The 23,204-nt window shown below is 38.0% G+C and overlaps 1 protein-coding gene across 1 annotated transcript in view; it reads left to right on the top strand.

The window, feature by feature from the left end:
* Positions 1-1,259: 1,259 nt before the first annotated feature.
* LOC139695801 (regulatory-associated protein of mTOR-like) overlaps positions 1,260-23,204 on the top strand; it is a 68,791-nt gene continuing 46,846 nt past the window's right edge. Inside the window, exons 1-8 of the mRNA XM_071594586.1 lie at positions 1,260-1,548; positions 1,733-1,835; positions 2,228-2,349; positions 5,561-5,680; positions 7,778-7,924; positions 11,974-12,140; positions 20,813-20,872; positions 23,063-23,163. Coding sequence (XP_071450687.1) covers positions 1,399-1,548; positions 1,733-1,835; positions 2,228-2,349; positions 5,561-5,680; positions 7,778-7,924; positions 11,974-12,140; positions 20,813-20,872; positions 23,063-23,163 — 970 coding nt within the window. The 5' untranslated portion in view covers positions 1,260-1,398. The remainder of the gene's footprint in view (positions 1,549-1,732; positions 1,836-2,227; positions 2,350-5,560; positions 5,681-7,777; positions 7,925-11,973; positions 12,141-20,812; positions 20,873-23,062; positions 23,164-23,204) is intronic.

The raw sequence follows: 23,204 nt of genomic DNA, 5'->3' as shown, positions 1-23,204 counted from the left end.
GTGACAGGGGGTGAATATACACCAGACTAATTTTAGACTCTATCTGTTCGCCAGATGCTCTTAATTTATAACTATTCAATGACCAGATGATGTCCATAAAGGGGTTCCAATTGTTGTAAAAACATACAATTGGAACCTTCGCTAGACCTTTAATTTTGATTTGATTGTTAGATTTTCGAGGGAACATCCAAAATTCTCTCTTAAACTGTAGGGTTGATCGTGTGTATGGTACAATCAGAGACTAATTAGGCTAGGAGGAAGAAGAAAGGGCAAATTCTCTGGGCCCAGAGATTAAGATGACGCCAAGCAAAACCAATACAGCAACCTCTGGGAGGGAAAATTAATCCAGCCCCCAGAATCAGACGTTAACCTACATAGCAGTGTTGGGGCGGGTATATGAGTTAGGCGATACCTTGGGTGCTGGGAGCTAATTTGCACCTTCACGCTCGTCCCCGTACGAGACAAGGTAGCTGCTGCAGGGAATCTGGGACGCTACTAGTCAATTACTCTTAGTCGAATACATTTCGAAAAGCTGCCTACAAATACGAGTCAAGCGAATTTCCTACCTAGAGACAATCGCCTTGACACATAATGAGCAACACTGGGAAAACCATCTTGCAGTTGGCTTGCACTTTCTTTTAATTATTTTTGCATTTATTTGGACTGACTAAATTAAATAATATTACTTAATCCGTGAAGGGTTTTTACCTTCAAGGGTTAAAGGCAGTAATGTCAAAAATATTTCCGTAAAATCAATTAGCAAAGCGTTCCAGAATTTTAATGTGCAGCTATAAAATGCTAGGCGATTAAAATAGGAATCTTACGTCGTGAATTTTACGAGTACAGCATTCGATAACACGATTTGCGATTTAACATCTATAGTGCCGACAGAAAATCATCGTTTGATGTTTTAAAATCAAAGAATTTCTCGATGGCCTTTGCTAACTATCCACAAGCATTTAATTTGTAATCACCTGCATACCACATTCTTCCTGCTCTTCAAATCACTTTAGAAAGCCTAGAGATAGCTCCAGGGAGACTATGAAACACAATAAAGTTTTCTGATGTATATTTTAATTGAATGTTTCCAATCAGCTAAAAATACACGACATCTTCTGTTTGTGTTCTACCTAATAACTACATCTCTGAAACGAACCACGGAAGACCGATTTGATTTTGTGGTAAAAGCTAAAATTGTTCCCTCTGTTGGTGGATTTTTGTACCAATAACAGATGAAAGCAAAGCTGTGATCAGCTGTGATGAAATTAACGTGGGAGAAGGATTGGTTTCATTTATGTTTAGTTTTTATCGGTAGATTAATTGTTTTTAATTAGGCAGTGCTTGCGTAATACCTGTCTAAATGTAAATGTGTGTAAAGTGAGAGTTTTAGCTGTAAATATGGCTGCTAAAGCAGAAAACCATGTTGGTGAGACAGAGATTACAGAATGTATTGACTGGAAACTTCCGCTGTCTTTCATGAAAAAACGGCATTTAGAAAATATTGAAGGTGCTAGTGCCATCACTCAAACATGGAGGATGAAAGAGCGGGTAATTAGATTTATGTCAATTTCTTCATTTGGTACTTATCAGCACTAACATTTTGAAATCCTGATTGTTTACAAACTTAACTTTGTGCTTAGTTTAGATGCACCATTTCCTTCTCGCTGTGGGATGTAATTATATGAGTTACACACCAAACGTCCATTTTTAAGAATGCAATTTTAATTTTCAGATGAAAACTGTCAGTGTTGCTTTAGTTTTGTGCCTAAATGTTGGTGTCGATCCACCAGACATAGTTAAGACGCAGCCTTGCGCCCGCTTGGAATGTTGGATAGGTAGGTGTATATATTCATCAATGTTCCAGATTTAAAATAATTATTTTATATAATATTTTTATGATGAAAACAAAATATTTATCATTAATGAAAGTAGAATTCATATATAACATTCTCTATGGTTAACATATAATAAAAGGGTGATACATATATATTTAGATTAAACTAAGTCGAGCATTGTGAACTGGAAAGCATTTAAACCTTTGTTTTACGGTTTTCACATATATATTTAATATTTTATAAACACCCTAAATGTAATAAAAAATAAAATACTTCCTTTTAAAAAACAATTCTCATATATATTTTTGAGTACATTTTACATCACGAATTAAACATTTCGGAAAAATTTTCTCTCGTTCGTCGTTAACTCTGCAACATGTACTTCTGAACAGATCCCTTGTCAATGAGCCCTCAAAAAGCGCTGGAAGCTATAAGTTCCAATCTGCAAAAGCAGTATGAGAGATGGCAGCCTCGGGCTCGATACAAGCAAAGCCTTGATCCAACTGTTGAGGAGGTACGTATGTTTAGATATCCTTTCATGAGGCATTTAGGTGAAGCACCTACAATTTAGTTTGCCTTCAAATCCTTTGAAGATCAATAATTTCTGTGACACTCTTATCTTTAAAAAATATTGTGAAGGAAATGAATATAGGCCACAATTGCATCATTTTTGTTGGGAAAAAATATATATATATATGTATAATGGCACACCATTTTGGGGGAATTGCCAGTGACAGTGATAACTACATGCTTAATTACATTCGTATATTGCTGTTGTGCTCCGCATAGAATTGCTATGAAAATATTATAAAAACGAGGAACAAGATAACCACTATGAAATTTGAATTTTGTTCAGCAATGTGCATCATTAGAATCCTGGAATCATGAATTATAATCCCCTAATAGTTCTTTTTTCTGAGCAGAATTGTAGTTGAGTTAGGTGATGTCCGTCCATTATCAGTATCAAAGTCCATTCACGTTTTTATTTAAACATTTTTAACTTTCTTTGTTGTACCAGAAATTTTAAATAGGCATAGCACACCATTTCATGATTTATTTGAGGTTTAGGAGTAAATATCCCTGATCAATGTGCTATTAGTACTAGAAATTCGCATTGAACTTTATTAATTTTCATTATAAATGTGTATTACTTAATTCTAAATCCCTTTATTACTACTGCGTTTTATTATTATTGTCTGTTTGCCAATGTTGGGTTCAGTAGAAAATGCCATTTAATGATATGAATTACAGAATCACATATATATTGGAAAAAATCAGCTGAAGGTGGAAAGAGAAATTGTATGAATATAGTGTTAAATTCAATGGCTTAAACATCTGAAATGGCATATTTTTGGTCTTAGTAAACACCTACATCATTAATTGATTCCCGGCAGATGATCCCTTAGCCATTCATTTGGGTTCATGGTTTCCGTAGCCTGCCATGGCCGTGATGGTTACTTTTATTGGAACTCAAGGCTTGTTGTTGTCTATTTATATCAATCAAATGATACATAATATTCATTGTCCCAGTTGTTTCTCATGCTATTTCATATAATAATCTGTTTTCTGTCAAAGCAATTGTATCAGAATGTTTTAACTGCCACTTGCACTGCAAAATGCATGAAAATTTCCTTGGTGATGAAAGCAAAATGCTATACTAATGATTGTGATAATCAAAGTCGAATGGGTTTTCTTACTGGATTAAATACCTAAATTAGTTTGCTGATTATATTCTTATTCAGTACTTATTAATAGCCAAAAACACCCTGTTTGTTATTAATATCGGATTTATCAACATGAGAAGAACAATAAAGACAAATTCAAACACCCAAGCCCTAGCTGGAGAAAATCCCACGTAGGCGGACATTAAAGCCAAGACCTCTAGGTTGGCAGAAAGAGGCCCATCTTAATGTGCTAAAAATTGCAATTGTAAATAGCAAATGTCATTTAGTCTTGCCTGAGGAGTGGCTTAACAACCCAGAGGTCTTGCTTTGGCATGTGTGCTGGTTGGCACAATTTCTCATGGCATAAAAATTCACTGTGACCAGCCACAGGCCTTATGGATAGGTGAAGTCTAAACCTCTTGGGTCTAAACAAATGAAATGCGAGTTTGATGATGATTAATCAAATAATGAAGTCAGGTGTGTACAATCAATCCCTCATCAGCAAACGTCACATAGAAACAAGGACAATAATTATCTCCAAGATTAGTCTCATTCCTGAGAAAAATGTTGCTGAACCCAAATGGCACAGGTTGCCCATAGTTGGGAGTTCATCTACCCAACTGAGCACCAAAATTTGTTTTTTAATTGAAAAATCAATTGTAATTTTTATGAATTTGACCCTCAATTTCATAATAAAGGAGGCTTTGAGTACAGCACAGTGGTTGCCTATGATTCCTAAGTACCTTCCCAAAGATAAGAAATGCAACCAATTATAAAATGCATCTTTGCAGTAAGTGCATTTCTGGATTAAAATATTTTAAATGTAACAAAATTATTTATTTATCAAAATGTTAATACTGTATTGTGTGTAGTGTATCAAATAGAAGAGAATGGGGCAGGATGTAATAACAAAGCAGTTAGATCGCCATAATTTTTATTTATTGCTTACAAGCTTGAACAAATTATTGAAGCACATTAATGTATTTGTCCAGGATAATATGAAATAACGTGCATTTGGCAAGTTCTTTGGGGAATCATTGTACAGAATTCAAGAGTATATAATACTGTCCCATTGCTGATAACTTCCTTCAATTTTCGTCGATTATTTGATTTGTTGTCAGCAAAATGCATGAGCTGATTTATCTGTAAATTATGGTATCATTAGGAAAAAACTTTTATGCCTCTTGACTTTGAAATCCCATCATTTAGGTACTTATAATAGAATCAATAAAGTCCCTATTGAAATTTATCAGTTTGGGGTTTGCATTTCTCTCGTGTTATCTTTGTAGTGTACTCTATTATCTATGTCATGCAGAATTGTGGAATTGCACTTGGTGTCTCTAGTAATTCAATATAACTAAGTAATTTTCAAACCCTTAGCCTGGCCTGGTGACTTCTTGGCCGCCATTTCCAGTCATACTTCCTTCGTTGACATTGTTTTCCCCAAATCTATCGGAGGTCGCCCTCCTCCAGGCTCCATCTCATTCCATAATTATGGCCTACTCTGTCTGATTGTTCCAAAATATGCACATTTAGCATATTCCATGTGTGAGCTAATTATTTCTTCCTCTCTCTCTTGAATGTACGCCACTTAAAGTTGTTATTAAGATAAGATTGGGATGCGTGCGATCTTTGATGCTTGCATCACTAGACAACCATACTTGACTAGAGCTATTGCGTGGACTCTCCCTTGACCTTTCTGGATTCATGATTGCTCTGAATGAATGAGTGAAAACTTTATTTACACAGCTTTAGCCCTATCTACACCATAGTTTTCCATCCTATCTAACAACATACCGGCTGTATCTTTTTGAAAATTTTTGTTTGTGCTATTGTCATTGCAAATATGTGTCATGCTTAATCATGATGAAGCATGATACCCATTCATACTTCATACGTGCGTCGTACATGTCATGCCTCGTAAATCCCTCGTGTGCCTCGAGTATGTGTGGCCCATCATTGGTTGTTGCATGATTTGCAGTTCAGTCGGAAGGAGTAATCTCAATCTATTTTCCAGTCAACTCTGCATTAGTGTGACATCCATGTTGTTATTGCTTCCAGGTGAAGAAGCTGTGCACCTCCCTACGACGCAACTCCAAGGAGGAGCGTGTTCTGTTCCACTACAATGGACACGGTGTGCCGCGACCCACCACCAACGGGGAAGTTTGGGTTTTTAACCGGGTGAGGCTGTTTCATTGGCTATTAAATCATTTGTGGCAAGATAGAGAAGTGGGTGTGCCCATTTTCATGCGATTTTTTGTTTGCAGCGCATCTCAGTAAACAGCTGTATTAAACTATTATTATGGCAAAATATTCATTTAAGCTTGCTTTCAATTGAGTTTGAATTTTTATTGAACTCTGATATCATGGCGGAAGGCAAAAGTCACTGCAGAGAAAGGTTAATTCCCAAGTATTGGTGTAATGATTATTCATTTCAAAGTGCTTCCATTCTTTTGGCTGGTCGATGAAGGCATTGGCTGGATGTCAACATTGTGTCATGCTATGCATTGGTTGTAAATTGATTCTTATTGTTTGAGCCTCGGCCTTTAAGGACCATATTGGCTGAGCATCACTCTCTGATGCAATATTGCTGACATAAATTATTTGAATGGGAAGATTAAAGATTCCTCTCCTTCAATTAGTATCCAGGATCAAGTGAACTCCACTGAAATGAATAACTGAGCCACGTAGAAATGGGACATTCAAAATTTTAACACTCCTAGCATATTTATAATAACGATGAAAACAGCTTTGTTTCGTTTGGCTACAAAGTAACATAGATGTGTAGACTTGAATCAGACTCGAAGCAACGAGTACTTTTGGTCTGTTTTTTGTAGTTTTCTATCAGTTTATCACTTTCTTAAGTTTCTCCCTGTTTAGCTTGCCTGTGTTCCATTAGAGCATGAGGTAACTTGAACTGTATGATGCCGAATGAGACTGAACCCTCTTTTCTAAGGATTATTCCATTCTTTTTGAGTTACTAGTAGCATAATTTTGATGCACCCTTTTCATCCAACTACTGCGAAATTCTTTTGAGGTCTTAATGACTTCTCCAACCCATGCCTTATTAGCTTATCCTCTCACACAAGGCTGGCGGGATCGTTCATTGTAGCTACGCTCATTGTAGTGGGCATGCTACACTATGAAGGAAACTACAGAATACGGCCTTGGGATTCAGTGTTTACTCTCCTGCATCACGATGGTCAAAGTTTTGGAAATGGTACAACATTGCTTGGGGCATTAAATGTTCCTGAATTTCAATGCATTTGACTGCTGACTGGATAACTAATTCTTCATATTGTATGCATACCCGTTAATTAATATGGGCTGGAATTTCTCCCACCATGCACAATTACACTAAATACCAGTGGATCTGTTGAACCTGCAAATTTCTTTTGGAATGAAAAACGCAATTTTTTTTTTTAATTTCATGATACATTTTGTGAAATAATCATTTTTTCCTACATTTCAACGTTTTGCTCTTATAAATTTAAATGTAGCTTTGACAATAACATTGCATGTGTACTTTCGTATAAAAAACAGGACGAAGCATTTTGCTAATGGTTTCTTTCATCAATATATTTCTAAGCTATCATGGCACGGCCCTGGTTCTAGTTTTGTTGCACTTTAAAATCACTCCTCATCAATACTGATTCTTGGTCACTCCCTGCATGACGACCTGGAGGGGAGGGGGGGCTCTACTGCCTTTGACTTGAGTGTTAAACCTCTGCTCGATAGTTATGAAGCCAATCTGACATTAATGCCACCTGGCATTTTCCAGGCACACCTTCATGGATAACGCTTGAAAGAGATGTTTAAGATACCAAGTTTGCTTCTTTGGTGAAATCCCACACTCTCCTCTCCCCTCTTGTTTGTTGCTCCCAGTCCAAATTCCCCGGCTGCATCTTCTGCCCTTCCCTCCCCAACAATAGCGTGCGTCTGACCAATCACAAGTTTACTTGAATAACGAGGTCTCCCATTACTCTGCGTATGCTCTCTTCTCAACCATCATTTATTTCAACCATTTAATTTTCTTCATGGTCAGTTGTTGGCATATATACTTGGATTAAGATTGCATATTAAGGTTCAGTCTCCACTTTGACAAATCATTCTCTCATTGAATGGAGTGTATACTCTTTATTTGTTATGTTAACATGTGATAATTGGTTCATATTAATGTAAGTACTTTTTTGAATATGTTTGTAAATGGAATAATGTTTGTAGTTGAATCAATGGTGATTGATATTTTTGTCTTATAATGTTTTTATTTATTTTCAGACTTACACCCAGTACATCCCTCTCTCAGTTTATGACTTGCAGACGTGGATGGGGTCTCCTTCAATTTATGTCTACGATTGTTCCAACGCTGGAATCATCGTGGAATCTTTTAAGCAGTTTGCTGATCAGCATGAGAAAGAATATGAAGTAAGGAAACTTGTTGAACTATTTGCTTTATTTTCGCCAATAACTCACTCAGGATATTGTCAGATCTCACCTCCCAAGTGAGATCAAGTGTACTACCCTGTCCAATAAATATGCAAACTGAGGCCATAAGAACTTGATTTTGCAAAATTTAGTCTACATCGATTTTGTCCCCATCTATGTACTCTCCATTCATTGCTATGCTCCTATTCCATCTTCTTTTCCATGGTTTAAAGCACCCTTGGAAGTCCTCCTCGGCAGTTAGGCTTTTTAGTTGTCTCGTCGTTTCTTGCTTTATTGTGTCTTCCACATCTTCCCAGTGATGTCCCCTCATCACATTTTTGCATTTTGGAAATCGGGGAAAGTTTGCAAGGGTTGAGATGTGGCCAATAAGGAGGATGATCAAGGATCAAGGTGATTGAATTTTTTGCCGGCAACTGGCAAGCAATCAATGCTTGGGTGCATTGTCATGGCGAAGAATCCATCCATCGTGTTCAGTTAATTTCGTGTGCACAGTTGATTTTCCTAAAGTCAGTTCATCAGCTCGTTCATTCGGACAGTTTTTTGACGATCAGTAAGGACAAGGGACCGCACACAATCAGTGTTGTCAACAACACAGGTGGTTGAAGGTCGTCCCGGCCTTGCATCATCCGTGCCATCTTTGAAACGCTTAATCCACTTGAAAACGGATGTTTTCTGGAGAGCATTATCACCCTATGAACAGCCGTCAAATACCTTCCAAAAGTAAGTTCTTGATAACTTTTAGTGCACTTCACCAAAAAAACTTGATGTTGATTCGTTGCTCCGTGATTTTGTCAATTTCCATTTTCAACAAACAGTAAAACAAGGACAATGGAAACTAACATAACAGGCATACCATACGCACAGCTCAATGATCCGCCAAGCACAGACGGCTGGCTCATTGGGCCCTCAGGCAACCAGCGCCTGGCTAGTGGGCTAAGGGGGGGCTATGGTCCACGTCATGGCCACCAGTTTGTGTATTTTTTGGGCAGACTACGTATTCTTCATCCAATGGGATAATCACGGTCAAGTGAGGTGAAAGGCCCGACGTTATAGTTTCTGGTGACACTTTCAAATTGGGTAAGAATTCAATTAAAGCCACCTCAATGGTATTGCAAAGTTGACGTATTAGTTGACTGGGCATATTCCCAAATGGACAGCATTTGCATTCAAAAACATCAATTTACCCATAAGTTGACTTGATAGGTTATGGTAGAGGTCAATGAATACTAAGCCCAATATGGCATGTGAATTTCACGCATTGACAGGGCAAAAAGGGGGGGGGTGTTCCCTGGTCTACCTGTGGTCCCCCCGGAAGATGTAGCAAATGAAAAATCTCACAGCTTGGGTTGAAATACCCCTAAATAGTTCCTGAAAAACTTGTCCACTAATGGAAATATCAGTGGTTAAGTTAGGTATCCCATGGGATGACATGGTATATTCAATTTGATAGTTCCATATTTTGGACAGTGTGAATTATATATGGCTGTTCAAATTTGAAGCATTCCTACAGCATTATAATAATAAACATTAAATTTTTTTATGTTTGCACTGGACTACTTACATCTGCAATTTTTAATCTGATTCTCACAGTTGTAATAGCATAGTGTTTATTATTATTATTTCTGCTAAACTTTCCATAGCCACAATGGAATACTAGAAATTAATTTAAAGGCATTTTAAAATTAGCATAGGTTCAGTTGGACCCTGTTACTTCAACAGCTGCGAGTGTTGATGAAAGATGAGGTCAGTGTGTTGCAAGGGGATGACTGAAATGGAAGATGGAAAGCTGATGAACAGCAATAAATTGATAGTAGTGAAGGTGCCAACTCATTCTAAATTCTTAAAAAGGGAAATGTAAACACTGTATTCAATCTGATGGCAATGGAAAGAGAGGATTTTATATTGGCGCCCACCCTACATTTATGGATGTTGTCACTAGTGAAAATCAGTTTCTACACCACATGTCTAGTGTTGTAGTGCTTCCCCTCTACAAACATTCAAACCTGGGGGGGATGCAATGTCCAGATCGTAAATGCATTTTCCAACCCCAGGAATTGGTGTAGTTTAATCTCAACAGAAAACCCCATATTTCTTCTTTTTCCCATGATCCAAGAAATAAATATGTATAAATACGCATAACCAGTGCCCTCAAGATCCAGCAATTCAAGGGTACTACACGAGGGCTGCAGATGTGGGGGCCCTATTTCTCTGTGAAAAAATTAAAAGTTTGTCCCTAAGGAAAAACCACAGTTGTAAACCCAAAGGTCAGTTTGATGGGTTAGGGTAGCGCTTTACCTTAGTACTAACCCTAAGGGTTGTGAAATTCACGCATAAAGATTAATGAGGGGGGCCATTTCCTTTCCGTGGTCCGACAGTGGTTTCCCGGAAAGACCTGGTACTGGAAAAAAAACAGCTTGGGTGAAGCTGAGGATGGCCAGAGGCATCCCTGGGAATCGGACCACCTTTGCCCTCCTTGCTTAGTACTCTTAATGCTCTGCCTCTTGGACTACCTAGTCCCTTGATGTTATTATTGATAATCTACTGGTTTAGTTAGGTTTTACATGAACTCATTACGGTACAGTGACGATTCCCTTGTTTCTCCTAAGAAAACACAACCAGACATCCTATTCTGCAAATGGGCCCCTCTTCATCTCCTTATATTTCCTCCCTTCACTCCGTCCAACATGCCCGTATCCAATTGCTGCCCCTTCCTTGTTTGCCCAACATTCTCCCCTCTATCACAGTCTTCAACATCCCATTGCCGATCTACATGCTGTGCATCCATCTTCCCTGCTAGAGTGAACATTGGTATTTCCTCTGGTGAACTAAATTGCCTCTTTGAGAGATGGTTGAGGCCAACACTTGGTGGAAATCTATTTGTGGTGCACAAAGAAAGAATCTTAAGGCTGGGTTTCCTCAGGAAAGAATTTATTGTGCTGCGTAGCATTGTCATGTGACCAGTCCAGATGATGCTATGGCGTAGCAAAACTAGTCGACGCATTAAATTGCCCAGTTAGGGCCCTAGAGTTTGTTGTACATAGTTATAATCTTTTGAATAAATAATACATGATTAATTACTAAATAATTGAAATCATTAAATGGTTAATTATATTGTGATTTAATATTTTTGATATGTTACATAAAACCTGCTTGATATTTTGGAAATGATTAACAACTTGAGCATATTCATTACTTTCTGCAGTCCTGAATAAGTATCATGATTGCTCTAGACTTTTAAAGTGTTTCAGTTGGTCGTTAAAATTTATCAGTATTGGAAATCAAATTTGGTGCTGGGTGTCGGTAATCATTTCGAGGAATTTGATGAATATTGTGGGTGAAACCCTTTCACTTCTTCCTCTCTGCCATTTGCAAACAAATGCTCATATTAAATGTTCTCTAAGGAACAAATCTTCAAAAAGTAGAGGCGTTAGTGGAATAATTGTTAGCTGCAATTGTTTTCCTAGCAATGTTATTGATTGCACCCTCAGACCAAGCAAAGTATGCAATTTGCATTGTGGATTCCAGGTAGCAAACATTTTTCCAGCATCCCATGGTTGCCATGCAAAGTGTGTGCCAGGGTTCAACGCATTCAAGTCCAGTTTGGACATTGATTTCGCCGTCATCTAGTGCTGTTTGAGCTGCCTCTATACGTGGCACTGACAATTGAAATTGGAAACACAGCATGAATTTGGGCAATGTCTTTTAACCTCATTGTGTGTGGGCGGCTTCTGAAATTTTATTGTGTTGAATCTAAAGTGTTTGTTCTCATTGGTCTGAGGCATCACAATTTTAGGGCCCCATCACAACCCCATGGCTCATATTTTCACAAATAGCCCCGTGCCTTCTATGGTCTCGCAATCTGATAAAAATGTTTTGTGCTTTTTTTTTTTTAAGTTTGTGTGTCAGTTCTTTCCTTGATGGTTGCTGAAGTACTTATCTCCAGCATAACCTGAATCAAATATGAACCTGTCAAGCTCTCTTATTCAGATCTAATGATATCATGTTTGAAGAATGTACTTTCTTTACAGCAACTAGCATCTCAGAATAGGGGGACGATTACCCCCCCTCCCTCATTCAAGAACTGCATTCAGCTAGCCGCATGTGCAGCCAGTCAAATCCTGCCAATGAACCCAGATCTACCTGCAGACATTTTCACAGCTTGCCTTACCACTCCAATTAAAATAGCTCTTCGTTGGTAAGAATATTCTTTTTTTTCCTTCCATTCCTATTATCAGGTGTCATGTCGTCTGATGGGTATAATAAATCCTGTTAGTTAACGCTTATACAACTAGTGCTCCTATCAATGAACAAAATGCGGAGGTCTTGCCTCGTAATATTTTAATGCATATTTTCACCTACACGTATACCACATACTCCACTACAATAGAAACCGGCAAGGACCAAAGTGAAGAAAGATCCATTAATGTTGACCTATGTCACCGTGGAAATTGCTCTCTGGATCCTCGGGAGGAAATGCTCTTATCGAAACTGCTCTCATAGCATATTTAACTCACCTGCAAAGTTAATGATATTTTTCCATTGGAACTAAGGATGTAAAGAAATAAGTAAAATACCATATTTTGCTATCTGCATTAAATGGAGGCTCACCAATGCCTTTTAACTTAATACTGTGCTCAATGTGCTTTTTGCAAGTGCACCATCGTCAATGTTTGCCAAGCCCTCTTCTGAAAACAACCTAAAAACTATTGTCTCCTCACTCAGAAACAAATCCAGTGCTGGCCCAGATGAAATTCCTGGTAAAGTTGTTCATCATTGTTTTGAAGCCATAAAAGCACCCCTTTTATTTTTAATTAATGAATCTTTGATACAAGGGATTTTCCCATCCCAATTAAAAGAATCAAAAGTAGTGCCCATTTATAAAAACCATGGCTATGTCATTGATTTGAACAACTACAGACCAATAGCCGTCCACAATACATTTGCTAAAATATTTGAAAAAGCCATGTATATGCAAATAGCATCTTATCTTGAAAAAAACTTCCTACCTTCAAATTCTCAGCATTGATTTAGATCTGATAGGTCTACCACAACTGCCATATGTCGGGCAATCGACAGCATGCTTAATTTGCCATAGAAAATTGAGAAATGGAGTCCAGTGTAGTGTGTGTTGCTCTCGGTACCACTTTAATTGCTCTAAGAGTAAACTGGAGGATTGCCTGAGTGATAATTGGCAGTGTAGTAAGTGTGAAAGTCAGAAGAATCGAAGAGGTTTAGAAGAAAAAGAGGAGGTAATTGAAAAGCTGCAAGCGGATTTAAACATCGCTCGTAAGACAATTTTCAGTCTTAACGCTGAAAATGAGGCCCTGAAAGCATCATTAACAGAGATGAGGCGGCGGGTGAAACAGCAAGTCGAAGATGATCTCCACTTTGTCCCAAGGTGTGATAAGAGGAAACCGTAAGATTTAAGGCCGACCAGAAGTGAAACAAGCTCATGTGACGCGGATGCCGATCGGGCTGTAGGAATACGGGAAAGCATCCTGCGGAGAGAGCAGCCAAAGAAGGGAGGAGATGGGAGGAAGGATAGGATAAATGTGAGACCGAAGAGGGAAGTGCTTCCGACGAGGGAGGACATAGTGTCAAGGGAGGGGAGGTCTCTTGGTGATCCAGGGCCACCCAAAGTGAAAATATTTGGTGATTCCATAATACGTTTCGTCAGAGGTTGTGGCGAAAGTATCAATGAAGGCGTTCAGTGTTTTCCGGGGATAAGAGTGGAACAATTGGACAATAAAATAGCTAATATGGCTAGTGATGGTGATGAAAGTGTTGTCATAATTCACGTAGGGACAAATGACTGTATAGTATCCGCCGTCACTTTGTGGAAACGATTCATAATGAATAAGAAATACTTAGTTTTTCCACACAAACTTTATTTTTACGACCGGGTTTCGACGAGGATCGTCATCATCAGGTAATTATTTCAGAAATATACACACATATATATACCCTTGCAATGCTGAACATATGAGGTGAAGGAGTAAGGGACAGAGTTATTGGTCAGTATGGCTGGGGGGGGAGGGATTACGGGGTGTAATTTGGTCGGAGAGTGGGTGGGGACGGTTAGTCCTTTGGGCAGGCAGGTAGAAAGAGGAAGGAGAACGGGGGGGGGGGGGTCCCCCTTGTTCTCGGGGCTGTTGGAGGGAAACGGTTGATGTGGGAGTGAAAGGTCGAGGAGAGGAGATCTGAAGGTGTATAATACGTCGTTAACTATTTTGCACTTGGTCCTTTCACTCTTGATGATTTCCATCTGTTCGAGCGCGTCCATCCGGGGTCCTTTTCTTTCCACATGCATAATTTCCAGCTTAAAATCACTGGAATGTCCGTTATCCAAAAGATGTTTTGAAAATTGGGACGCACCATTCTTGTTTCTGAAGGAAGCTTGGTGTTCCTTGATTCTTTCCTTGAATTTCCTTCCCGTTTGCCCCACGTAAACGGCTGAGCACTCACAGGAGAGTTTGTATACTCCACTCTTCTCTAGATCTGGGATTTTTTCCTTCCCGTTGGTTATTAAGTTTTTTAAATTTGTTTTATTGTAAAAAGCGGGTATGAATCTATCCCTTGGTATCCTACTGGTGACTTTCAGGGACAGCTTTCCTAAAAAAAGGAATCTTTGCCATTTGGCCGTGTTGTCTCTTTCGGGGGCGGTGCTATAGATTAATTTTACAGCCCTTTTCTCCATTTTCTTTTTGTACAATTTATCTACTAACTGAGTTCGGTAACCGTTATTGTGGGCAATGCATTTAATTATTTGGAGTTCTTTGTTTACATTTTCCTGGATCCTCGTCGAAACCCGGTCGTAAAAATAAAGTTTGTGTGGAAAAACTAAGTATTTCTTATTCATTGGGACAAATGACGTAAAAAGTGCTAAGTCAGAAGACCATCTAATCGGTTTTATTTGGGATTTGGCGACCTCAGCCAAAAATAAGTTCAAAAGTGCTCAAATTGTCATTAATGGAATTCTTCGTAGAAGGGACGTACATTGGAAGAGAATTGACGCCATAAACGAAGGAATAGAGTGGGTTTGCGTGCAACAAAGTCTGACATTTGTGGACCCGAATTGTTGGGTCGGTGACAGGCACTTGGGCCGCGATGGGGTGCATTTAAACAGGAAGGGATCCCTGGTTTTGTCAAATCTGTTTAAAAATATCACACTAAAGCTCAGTGAGCAGGGAAACCTGTAATGGGCACAAGAGGTGGACCTCGCAATACCGAAGGAAAGGAAGGTAAGGGCTCAATAGTTTTGCAGGTAAACTGCCGAAGTATTCTAAATAAAGTATGCCATTTCGAGACGTAAGTTGATGCATGTAATCCGGATATTGTGATAGGCACGGAGTCGTGGCTAAGTGATCGCAATATGTCAAACGAGATTTTTCCTCAAAATTTGGCAGTTTACAGAAGGGATAGGGATGGTCGTGGAGGGGGGATATTCATATGTGTAGATAAAAACCTAATAAGTACATTGGAATGGGTCATAAATGATTGTGAGATGATGTGTGTTCATATTAAAGGTAGGAATGGAGGGAAAATTTTAAAAAAAGTTGCTATGTACAGAAGCCCCAACGAAGGGGTGTACGCAGTCGAGATATTAGCAGACATATGCTCGGCTAACCCTGAGGATCACACCCTCTTAGCGGTGACTTGAACCTTCCAGGTATTCAATGGTCGGCAGACGAGGTCACGGTGGGGGGTGGGAAGGCCCAAGAAATCGTTAGTCGTCTCATCTTATAAGCCAGGAGGGTTTTGTACAGGTGGTGGAAAAACCCACGCGCGGGGGAAACATCCTCGACGTCATACTAGTGAGACCAAAAAAGTGGGTAGGGGAAGTCGAGATCCTTCCGGGAATAAGAGACCATTCAGCTGTGCGTATGTATCTAAACTTGGAGAGGGCTCAGTATAAGGGGATAGTAAACAAAAAGATAGTTTGGCAATATAAACGTGGTGATAGGGAAGGGTTCCAGACCTTTTTAAGGGAAAAGTATTCGGAATGGGTAAGTGGTAAGCAGAATGTAGAAGAAATCTGGAAAACATTTAAGGGGATAATGGAGGAGGGATTAAATAAATTTGTCCCGAAAAAAATTCTTAAAGGAAATACTGATCCAGAGTTCTACAACCGGAAAATTAGATCCTTAAAGAAAAAACTGAGAGTGATTCACAAAAACGGAACGAGAGCTCGGAATGGCTCATAATTTACAAAAAAATAGTTCTTGAATTGAATAGAGAAAAGAAAATAGCCAAAGAAAGAATTCTACAGAAAGTAATCGGGATAGATAATGGAAATAAATTACAAGTACCCCCGGAGGAGGAAAGGCAACAGGGAAAACATAACAGTTTTAAAAAAAGAGGATGGAACACTAATTGTTGACGATAAGGAAAAGGCTAATGCGTTTAATAATTGGTATGCAAATGTATTTAAGGTTATGGTAAATAAAAAGGATTCTGTAGTTACACCTCTGAGTCAACAAGGAGACGAAAAAATATTGAATACCAAAATATTAAATACCAAAAGTATTAAAACGACGAGCGCAGAAATTAATAAAAAAATTATGAAAATGAGGGCAAATAAATCAAAAGGGCCAGATGGTATCTCAATTCTCTGTGGGTGTAATTTTCCACGTTGTTGTTTTTCATGTGGTATTGTTCCTTTTTACGGTTGGTGACCTAACACCCCCCGCTACACGCCCTTGCGGCGTCTTGCGGGGTATTTTGTAGATGTAGATGAATTACTTGCTTATATTGGGTGGTAGTGTAGTTTCAAATTATATAAATCATTTATTCAATGTTATCTTAAACAATAATGCCCTGCCAAATGCTTGGAAGGAGGCATATGTTACGCCAATTTTTAAATGAGGAGATAAGGCGCTAGTTGATAATTATAGACCGGTACGCTTGACATCAGTTGTATGCAAGCTGTTAGAAAAGATAGTGGCTGATTATCTCTGGGACTTGTGGGAGAGTGAGAATTGGTTGTATAGTCGCCAATATGGTTTTAGAAAAGGGCACTCTTGCAAAACTCAGCTATTAGGGTTCTGCCAAGAAATGTTCGACTCTATGGATGCGGGAATAGAAGTGGATGCTATAATAGTCGACCTGTCAAAGGCCTTTGACAAAGTTGACCACGATCGCTTAGTGCTTAAGATGGGCCAATTGCCAGTGCACACAGATGGAAGAGTAATCTCTTGTGTCAGAAATTTCATGGAAGGTCGAACACAAAGGGTCAAATTAGGAGAAGTGTATTCTGAAAAAGCAAGGGTAACATCGGGAGTCCCACAAGGAAGCGCACTTGGCCCGCTCTTGTTTTTAATCTATATAAATGATCTCCCAGTAAATATTAATTCTCAGATAAGACTTTTTGCAGACAACTGTATTAACTGCAGGAAAGTCGAAAATGACAGAGACGGTGACAAACTTCAAAGGGACATTAATGAAATGGCGGATTGGGTGACAAAAAATGGGATGGATATTAATGTTAGCAAATGCAAATCAATCACTTTTAGCAACAAGGTAAATGGAAACAATAGGGAATATAAATTCTCAGAAAATGTCATTCCTAGAAGTGATACTTGCAAATACTTAGGTGTATATTTAACTAAGGACTCATGGTGGGGGCTAAATGTGGAGTACATCTTTAAGAAAGCTTTTAAAACTCTTCATTGGGTGATGAGAAACCTCAAAGGGAGCGTTAGAGCAACCAAGGAGAAGGCGTATCAGACCCTAGTAAGACCAATTTTAGAGTACGCTTCTCTTGTATGGGACCCTCATGAAGAAGGTCATATTAAAAAACTGGAAAAGGTGCAAAGAAAGGCTGCCCGATATGTACTGGGGAAGCATAGGAGGATGGAGAGTGTGTCTGACATGCTAGAAACGCTGGGCTGGGAACCTCTACAAACTAGAAGGAAAGTAAGCAGACTTTGTGGAATGTTCCGAATTTTGAAGGGGAGAAAGCTTGGGCAGATCTTAGGAAAGAGGCGGGGAACCCAAATTTTATAGGCAGAAATGATCACAAATTTAAGGTAAAATGCCGGGCACAGAGAACAAATTAAAAAAAAATTTCTTTTCTAAATAGAACAGTTGTTGATTAGAAAACTTTACCTGCAAAAATATTCGAGCCCTTTCCTAGCAGAGTGTATACTTTTAAGAATAGATGTAAGGTATATATGTAATAATTTGATTGATGTGTGGTGTATTGTATTATATGTAATTGCTTAATATTTTTAAATTTATCTTTTTTTCTTGCTGATTAATGGTTGTGAATGGGATGGGGATTCGCTTGTTTTGTTAAAGAGATTTTTGTTTTGAAGTCTGATTTTATCTATTATCTTTTGCAATTATTTGGGACTTGTGTGCCACCTGACAATGTCTATCAGCACATGTGTATTTTTAATAATAATAATAATTCATTAGATGCTAAACGCAAAACTCTTGGAATGTTTTTTGACTTGTCAAAGGCTTTTGATAATGTAAACCACAATAGACTACTAATTAAACTCAATAGAATAGGAATTAAAGGAATTCCTCTAAACTGATTGAAGTCCTATATTCTTAATTGCACTCAGAAAGTAGTGTTATCAGTTGATGGGTCAAAATATTCATTTAAAGCATACCAAGTTAACAAAGGTGTTCCACAAGGATCAACCCTTGGGCCACTCCTCTTTCTGATTTACATCAATGACCTTCCTAACTGCTTACCAAATAATGATGGAATAATACCAGTGTTGTATGCTGACGACACTAATGTAATAATATCAACACAAACATAACCCAGCCTTGTGGAAAAATCTAAGTCTGTCACACTTGCAATAAACAAGTGGTGTACAGACAACCTTCTAGACTTAAATGTAAATAAAAGTAAAATAGTAAACTTTACACGCAATAAGAACATATCAGATGATCTGCTGGTAAAAATCAATGACCTATCAATTGAGCGTGTGACAGAATGCAAATTTCTAGGTATTTCTCTATGTGCAAATATTTCTTGGGATACTCATGTAAAAGCCCTCCAACACAAGCTCAGTTCAACTTGCTACTTATTAAGACACCTGTATGAAACTACAAGTAAAACTGTACTACTCAATTTGTACTATGGGGAAATTTACTCAAATATAACCTACAGTATAATATTATGGGGATCAGCTGCTATTTCTCAAACCATCTTTAAAATGCAAAAGAAAGCTATTAGAATCATCGCCAGGAAACCTTACAATGCTCCATCAAGGCCTATTTTCCATGAATTAAATTTGCTACCACTCCCATGCATCTACATTAAGTTTTTAATTCTATATATAAAAAATAACATCGGCAACTATTCTCTTAACTCTGCCTATCATCATCATTACACCAGAGGCAGGAATGACTTCCATTATGGGAATATAAGAACTAAAGCATTGAAATTAGGACCCAATGAAATGGGCATCAGATTATTTAACAAACTACCCAAAAGTATCAAGGATACACAGGGAACTGCCGTATTCAGGCATAAACTAAAAAGATATCTACAACGCAATATGTTTTACTCGGTTGATGAATATCTCAACAATATTCCCGACCAGTAAGTTCATACTTTTAGTTTCTAGCAATGGTAATGGTCTGATTCATGTTTGTGATCAATGATTTTTCTGAATTTGATATTGTATGTGCATGTTACAGCCGATGTTCATGGGTTTGTACCAAACACTTATGTAACTATGAGCATCTATTCTTTTATGTATCTTAACTGAGCCTGTGTCTTTGCTCCTCATTGACGTGCCTTATATCATGTACATACTTCACCCACCTGGTATTTTTGTATTGTGATCTCTGGGCAAATAAAAAGTAATAATAATAATAATAACGTGTCAGATGATCTCCTGGTAAAAATCAATGACCAATCAATTGAGCATGTGACAGAATGCAAAGTTCTAGGTATTTCTCTATGTGCAAATATTTCTTGGGATACTCATGTAAAAGCCCTTCAACTCAAGCTCAGTTCAACTTGCTACTTATTAAGACACCTGTATGAAACTACAAGTAAAACTGTACTGCTCAATTTATACTATGGGGAAATTTATTCAAATATATCGTAGAGTATATATTATGGGGATCAGCTGCTATTTCTCAAACCATCTTTAAAATGCAAAAGAAAGCTATTGGAATCATCACTGGGAAACCTCACAATGCTCCATCAAGGCCTATTTTCCGTGAATTTAATTTGCTACCACTCCCGTGCATCTACATTATGTTTTTAATTCTATGTATAAAAAATAACATTGGCAACTATTCTCTTAACTCTGCCTATCATCATCATTACACCAGAGGCAGGAATGACTTCCATTATGGGAATATAAGAACTAAAGTATTGAAATTAGGACCCAATGAAATGGGTATCAGATTATATAACAAACCACCCAAAGGTATCAAGCATACAAAGAGAACTGCTGCATTCAGGCATAAATTAAAAAGATATATATCTACAGCGTAATATGTTTTACTCGGTTGACGAATATCTCAAAAATATTCCCGACCAGTAAGTTCATACTCTTAGTTTCTAGCAATGGTCATGGTCTGATTCATGTTAATGATCAATGATTTTTCTGAATTTGATATTGCATGTGCATGTTACAGCCAATGTTCATGGGTTTGTGCCAAACATTTATGTAACTATGAGCATCATTTCTTTCTCTATGTATCTTAACTGAGTCTGTGTCTTTGCTCCTCTTTGACGTGCCTTATATCATGTACATACACCACCCACCTAGTATTTTTGTATTGTGATCTCTGGGCAAATAAAAACTAATAATAATAATAATAACTGATCAATTTAGAATATTCTGAAGTACTCTGGCATCTCATGGACAATTTCTCTCCAAATTTCAGGTTCGTGATGCAGAATACTTCAAAATTAGTCCCTAAGGTTTCCATGGATCTCATCGATAAGTGAGTATCATATTCCCTTTTTAAGGTACGCCAGTTTGATATGTTTGTCAATTCGTCTCAATCAGTGAAGAAGGGTAATGAGAAATGCCACATCATTTCCTGTTTCCTGCTCTTTGGAAAGAGTGTGTACCGCATAAATCGCAAAACATTTAATAATGTCCGCCTGACCTCATCAGACTAATTTATCCGTACAACTGTAACGATATAAGATATATTACAGGCCTTTTTATGTGTGTAAGGTGATAGTGTTGTATGCATAAAAATATAAATAATTCATAATTGCTTTTAATAATAGATGTATTCTGAAATACTGCTATCATGACGAACATTAATTTATGCTTTTTGATCATTACTGCCATATAGTTCTATTTGCAACATAATGTGATCATTATTGCAATGCATGCTATTTGATTCTACGAAAAATTGTGCCACGAAGAATAGTTGTCAGAAGTATGAGTTACCAAGTTGAGTGATCAACCCTTCTGATTGCACTCCTGCCTTGATGTGGTGGATGGGCTTGTGTTTCCTCCCAGAGCTTTACGCTCCTACCTCGATGCCATTGTGGTAGTCACCCCCAAAATACACTGTACACTGGTAGGTCACTCCATCTACATGACTTGAATTATTTTACAGAACTATAATGTGATTCTAAGTGAAGGAAAACTTAATTTTTGATGTTGGATGCCTGGTGTGTAATCATCTCCTGCCACGCACCATAGTGGTGGCTCGTGAGTACGAGGAAACAGATAGATTTTGCCAGGCATAATGAGCATTGAATTTAAAAAACATACTGATCCACTTTAACAGTTTAATATCTTAAAGAAATAGTTCAAGGCGATTGAACTATGCATCGGCAATTTGGCGAAAGAAGGATGTCTTTTTAAAGTTGACTTTCAAGGAAAAATCCAAGACAATCAAATTTTGCAGCAACAATTTACAATGCACAAAGTATCTGCTCAGCTTTTGGAATAAATCATAATTTCTGTATGCAAATCATATAATAGCTACTTAAAGAATGTGACTGTTTAACTGTCCTCATTGCAGTGGATGAATTGAAATCTTAATTTTGAGGGAAACATATGCTGCCGTTTGTGTGTGAAAAAAAAATTTTTGGTTGATTTTTTTCTGTATCATAAATTTCCACTAAAGTACATCAAAATTGGACCAATCCCATGTTACTTTGTGTATTTTTACCCAATTTATGCAAAAAATGAGAAGCCATTACTCTGTACCATCTTGGCGTGATGTGTCCCCAAACAAACAAATTAATTTTTCAGATTTATACAATATATTATGAAGCTAGCATATTTTCCAGTTCTTGGGATACCCATTGTGTCGTTCCATCTTGAGGACATTATTTCACCAGCTCTCGTACAGGCTCCTTTGTGTCCAGAATATTAAGCTGGCAGAGAGGAGAAAGGCATTTTGTATGGGCTTCAGCCTGTTCTCTTCTTGTTTCTCCCTGATTGGTGGCCTTAATGGGTTATTCTTTTCCATGTCCTGGAGTGTGTGCGACTCTCTCCTATGCTCAAGTTTCTGGTTACCTTTATTACCATTATTTCCGGCATTTCTCTGATGAGGCACTGGACATATCTTTTCACCCGAAGTGGAGGATTGTAATGTTGAAAGTAAAGGATATTCTGTGCGGGTCATTCCCAGGCATATTCAGCCATGGTGACCATCTGACATATCTTTCTCAGGGGTTCTCTGGCGTTCCTGTATTATGAATTCAAGAGCTCTGCAGGGCACAACTGCAAGGCATAAATTTGTGTAAATCTCAAGGAAGTCAATGTTTTGCTCTGCACAGGACAATGGGTGAGCTGGTAAAACGTTGTCTTCAAAATAGAACAATGTGGTGGAAACCCCAAAAGCAGATACATTAATATTTACAGCCCCTCGGAAGCTCACATCACACAGTTTAAAATAGTATATGTCTGACTGTTAAAATGGTAAATTTTAATATTTGCAATTAGTCATTGTTGTAGGCAGATAGTAATTGATAAAGTGATGTAGTAAGATATTTTGAACCAATTCAATTATACCACCATTATAACACTATCATTGTTTAAAAACTTGAAAAAGTGCTTGCAAAATCACTCACCAACTCCAAGTTATCAAATTTCAATCCGAGAGGTATGGACATTTGTATGGCCGTAATTTCACATTGTCAAACTCCTTGGCATTTTTCAGAATTCCTGGGCAGCTGAATGACAGGAGAACAATGCTGGGAGAGTTGAATTGGATTTTCACTGCTATCACTGATACCATTGCATGGAATACATTGCCTAGAGGTATTTTCCAATTTATTCTGCTTGCCAATTTTAATTTGCAG

The sequence above is a fragment of the Hetaerina americana genome, unplaced genomic scaffold (assembly GCF_022747635.1).
Source record: "Hetaerina americana unplaced genomic scaffold, ioHetAmer1.1.p SCAF_64, whole genome shotgun sequence".
Classification (NCBI taxonomy): domain Eukaryota; kingdom Metazoa; phylum Arthropoda; class Insecta; order Odonata; family Calopterygidae; genus Hetaerina; species Hetaerina americana.
The sequence above is the reverse complement of the archived record's forward strand: the minus strand, read 5'-3'. Positions and strand labels throughout refer to the sequence as shown.